Source organism: Electrophorus electricus, chromosome 14 (assembly GCF_013358815.1).
Source record: "Electrophorus electricus isolate fEleEle1 chromosome 14, fEleEle1.pri, whole genome shotgun sequence".
In the NCBI taxonomy this organism is placed as follows: domain Eukaryota; kingdom Metazoa; phylum Chordata; class Actinopteri; order Gymnotiformes; family Gymnotidae; genus Electrophorus; species Electrophorus electricus.
Genome location: NC_049548.1, coordinates 21,374,397 through 21,379,396, shown reverse-complemented (window position 1 = coordinate 21,379,396; position 5,000 = coordinate 21,374,397). Strand labels below are relative to the sequence as shown.

The window sequence follows — 5,000 nt, the reverse complement described above, 5'->3', positions numbered from 1 at the left end:
TTGGTTACTAAGGTAACTGATTCTTAAATCATCGGTTCTGTTCTTACAACATAAAAATGATTTTCTTACAGAAAAGACCTATATTATCATCTGTTTAATCTGAGCTGTAATGATCTGTTTAATCTGTAATGAGCTGTTTAATCTGTAGTCAACTGTTTAAACCGGTAGCATCCACGGGGTCTTGGATTGGGCACAGTCTGAACGCAAGGAGATAAAATTGTGTATTCATCCTTTATTCAGCTTTATACCTCCTTCCTCATCCTTTCTGTTTCTCCCTCTCTCTCTTCTGTATCCCTCTACCTCACCCTCTCTCTCTCTCTCTCTCTCTCTCTCTCTCTCTATGGAACACCTGCTTGGCCACAGTTGGAATTAGGAAGAGTAATTGGGTTGAATGGCAGCAGTAATTTGAAGCAGCGGTAGTGTGTTTGTGTGTGTGCGTGCATGTGCAGGGTAGTGGGAGCTCAGTGGCTCAGGTACTCTACTAGTAATCAGAAGGCTACCAGTTCAAGTCCCACCATTACCACTGTTGGGCCCCTGAGCAAGACCCTTAACCCTCAATTACTCAAGTTGTACTCCGTCATAATTGTAAGTTGCTTTGGATAAAAGTGTCAGCTAAATGCTGTGAATGTCTAAACACTAGACACGCTGTCCAAACCAACTAAAGACACACCGTCTAAAGATGTGTCTCTAGGTCCTGAAACCCAAATAAACCTGGTGCTTAATTTATTTATTTTGCATGTACGCGTGTTTAGGTTTGTCTGGGAGAAGGACGGCCAGGCGGTTACTCCAAAGTCGTCACCACGGTTACGACTGGACATTAATGGGACACTGCACATCTCTCAGACGTGGTCAGGTGACATCGGCACGTACACCTGCAGAGTGACATCAGTGGGGGGGAATGACTCACACAGCGCACATCTGAGAGTCAGGTACCTCTCCTCTCTCCTCTCTTATTCTCCCTCTCTATCCCTCCATCCCCTTTCTCTCCCTCCCTCTCTCTCTCGCTCCCCTTCCTCTCTCCTTTGACGATCCTCTCACCGCCCGACAATGTTCGACACACGGCCCGATATAACAGTGCACTGAAATGTGATGTAGCATTCAGTGACATAAAGCATAAATAATGTACAAGTTGATATTACAATAACCGGCGGTGGTGGGAGCCCAGAACACACACCACCTGAAGGAGCCGTGGCAAACCGCGAACATAACCGACCTTCACGCCTCTAGTCTCCTCTGGTCACATGGCCTTTGCTAGCTTTCCAAAATGTCCACATCAGTCAGGAATTCATGCGTTTCTATAAGAATTATTTCTTATTTCTTTATTCAATAGGCAGCTCCCACATGCTCCGGAGAGCCCCAGTGCAGAGCTGAGCACCGTGGACAGGAGGGCCATCAATCTGACCTGGGCCAAGCCCTTCGACGGCAACAGTCCCCTGATGCGCTACATGCTGGAGGTCTCTGAGAACAGTGAGTGAACCCTCACTCAGAAAATGAGGCTGATGTCACTGAGTTTGGTCTCACTGAGACTGATCTCAGCTGTGGGCAGTAGAGGACAGTCGTATAGTATACTGGGTTGATATAACACTGTGTGTGTGTGTATTCAGATGCTCCATGGATGATACTCCTGGCTAATATTGAGCCGGAGTCCACAGCAGTCACAGTGGGTGGACTGATACCAGCACGATCGTATCAGTTTCGTCTTTGTGCTGTTAACAATGTGGGAAAAGGCCCGTTCAGCAGGGAGACAGACAGGTGAGCTCCTACTGCAAAACAGCCCATCAGCCTAACAGCCCTACAGTAATACTGCCCAACAGCCTCACAGTCTTACTGCCCATCAGCCTAACAGCCCTACAGTAATACTGACCAAGAGCCTTACAGATGTGCAGTCCAACAGCCTTACAGGGCTCCACAGAGACACACAGTATATGTGTGTGTGTGTGTGTTTCTGGTAAAAGTAGAGCAACCCCTTCTCTGACTCTAGAGTAACATGACTAATAAACACAGCTAATTGGACAGGCTTAGCGTGTTCTCTGCTGTAATGCAGAAGCCTGGGGGCTCTACTGAAGTGGTGAGGTGTTTTTGTTTTTTAAATGTCATACTTTGTTCTGTAGAACTGCACTAATTTGCATTTTCCCAGCAGCCCCTAGCTAGAGACTCCGCCCCCCCCTTTGTGCTCGGCCCTGGAGAGGTAAAGGGACCTCAACCAATCCCCTTTTGGTATTTTGGGTTCAGCTTTGCAGCATTTCTTAAGTCTGATATTATAGCGCAAATTTTAGGTTTCATAAAATGCATTGAGATGATTCTGTTCTGTGCCACATTTCTTTGGCTTCCCTCAGAGCTGGTATCACATGACCCTTGAGCTGGTATCACATGACTCTGGAGCTGGTATTACATGACTCTGGAGCTGGTATCACATGACTCTTGAGCTGGTATCACACAACTCTGGAGCCGGTATCACATGATTTTGGAGCTGGTATCACATGACTCTCGAGCTGGTATCACATGACTCTTGAGCTGGTATCACATGACTCTGCAGCTGGTATCACATGACTCTTGAGCTGGTATCACATGCCCCTTTGCAAAAGCAGAGAGTGAACAGACTGTTAAATTGAGTGACATTCTTTTTTCAAACGTTACCAGACAGGCTACAGAGAGCCAGTCAGGTCCAGCCTTACAGATGGTACCACATGAATATTGTATAGGGTGTGACATATGGGGCTGGCTGAACTTGTGTGTGTTGTATTTTCTGCTTCCATGATGCATCATGGGACCCATTATTTGTGTACAAGGCAGGTGTTTGCAACAGGCTGTTAATCTCAGGTTCAGACGTCACCAGGAGAAGGACATTGCAGAGGATGACACAATGTAGGAAGGAAACTTGTAGACCAATTCACACAGCAGCTATTCCAGTCCAGCACTCATTCAAGTCCAGAGGTTACTCCAGTCCAGCAGCTATTCCAGTCCAGCAGCTATTCCAGTCCAGCAGTTACTCCGGTCCAACAGTTACTTCCAAGACCAGTGATCTGCCACACAAAGGTTAAAGCAATGAAGTGAGAATGAGTTTGGAATAATGAGCATATACAGGAGACATTCAGAAAGCTAAAGCCAGAGTAGAGTCAGAGTCAGTGTAAAGTCAGAGATAGTAAGAGTCAGAGTAGTCAGTGTAGAGTCACAGACAGTAGAGTGGAATAGAGTCAGTGTATAGTTAGAGTCAGTGTAGAGTCAGAGATAGTAAGATTGAGAGTAGAGTCAGTGTAGAGTCCAAGACAGTAGAGTGGAGTCAGTGTAGAGTCAGAGTCAGTGTAGAGTCAGAGACAGTAAGAGTGGAGTAGAGTCAGTGTAGAGTCAGAGACAGTAGAGTGGAGTAGAGTCAGAGTCAGTAGAGTCAGAGTCCACTTGGAGTCTCTTGCCAGGTGAATTTCACACACACACTCTCTCTCTCACACACACACACACGTTCACAGAGTGTCTCTCCCAGAGGAGCCCCCTAGCGCCCCCCCTCAGAACGTGATTGCCAGCGGCCGTACCAACTCCTCCATCATGATCCAGTGGCAGCCTCCCCCGGAGAGCCAGCAGAATGGCGTGCTCCGTGGATACATCATACGGTGAGTCCCTGCAGTACCACCACGCTCTTCTCCATGGTGTGTGGACCTGTTCAGCGGAGCGAACACAGTAAAGCCTTCACGCGCTCTCACAGTGATGTCCCCACAGGTGCTGCAGGACTTCTAACGAAATCCAAGTGTTTGTTGTGTTTGAGCTCCCAGTACTCCCAGCACACCCGGGCGAGGTTATTACGCTTCACTAGCGCTACGCTGCACTCTGAGCTTTAACGGGCGTACAAGGAGTGACTTCACTAAAAAGACCCGCTTCGTATGCGTTTTACAGGTGCTGCTGTGGTGGTTACTACATACCACTGAAATGATTCGGTTAAAAACTTTATTTCTTGTTTCAAACAGAAAAAAATGACCTCGTTCCTCTCGCTCTCGTTCTCCATTTCATGTTGTTTTGTTTTTCTCTCACTCTCTGTGTCAGTAATTCAGAGCAATGCCGGGCTTTGGTGGGTGGGACCCCTTTTCTGCGCTCACAGACTGCAGCCATAAATATTTATGCCAAACTTTAGGTCCGTTGTGACCCACTCACTCTGCTCATCACGCTATTCAGTGCAAAAAACAGAGGCAGAGAGAGAAATGGAGAGAGAGAGAGAGAGAGAGAGAGAGAGAGATGCTGAAGAGTAGAGGGAAATCAAATTATGTCTAGCTCTGTTATTTCGATATTGAACGGCACATTTGCTCACTGGGAAATGTAAGTCCTTGTTTACACTTGGTTGTTTCATGCATCTTGTATGTTGATTATATCCTGACTAGATTATAATCGGTGCATTTACATTACAGAAAGTGTTTTACCAAATCCATGGTAATAAATATAGACTATAGGCACTGGGATTGAAGCTGTAACTACAGAAATCCACACACCATCACACAGACGGCAGGGCGACAGAGATGGTGAGCTCAACACGCCGTTACAACGGTGACCTCCGTGCTGTCTGTTCCAGCTACCGCCTAACGGGTCTGCCAGTGGACATCCAGTACAAGAACATCTCCAACCCGGAAGTCACAAACCTCCTCCTGGAGGATCTCATCATCTGGACCAATTATGAAATGGAAGTGGCAGCATACAACGCAGCAGGCCTGGGCGTGTACTGCCACAAGGTGACGGAGTGGACACTGCAAGGAGGTGAGACCCTTAGACCGCTCATCCTCGCGCGTCCGGACCACTGCAGCCCTGGACTTGCTCCGTCCGGACGTTCTGGGGTCTGCACTGGGCGGGGCTGCCTGCAGGGCGTTTGGTGAATGATGGGGAGGCACGGTGTAGCGTCCACTGGCCTTTTGGGATGTACTACCTGGATCTCGGCTGGCGCCTTGTGCTCAAGGTTCTGGCTCCCACTGGGTGCTCTGTGTGCAGGGTGTCTGCTGGGTATAATTACCCATGGCCGCCACTTA

General features: G+C 47.9%; 1 protein-coding gene across 2 annotated transcripts in view; it reads left to right on the top strand.

Moving 5' to 3' along the window:
* sdk2b (sidekick cell adhesion molecule 2b) overlaps positions 1-5,000 on the top strand; it is a 200,908-nt gene that overhangs the window by 157,584 nt on the left and 38,324 nt on the right. For both annotated transcript variants that reach the window (XM_035533472.1, XM_035533471.1), the window contains exons 13-17: positions 753-929; positions 1,331-1,467; positions 1,605-1,752; positions 3,465-3,605; positions 4,553-4,734. In XM_035533472.1, coding sequence (XP_035389365.1) covers positions 753-929; positions 1,331-1,467; positions 1,605-1,752; positions 3,465-3,605; positions 4,553-4,734 — 785 coding nt within the window. The remainder of the gene's footprint in view (positions 1-752; positions 930-1,330; positions 1,468-1,604; positions 1,753-3,464; positions 3,606-4,552; positions 4,735-5,000) is intronic.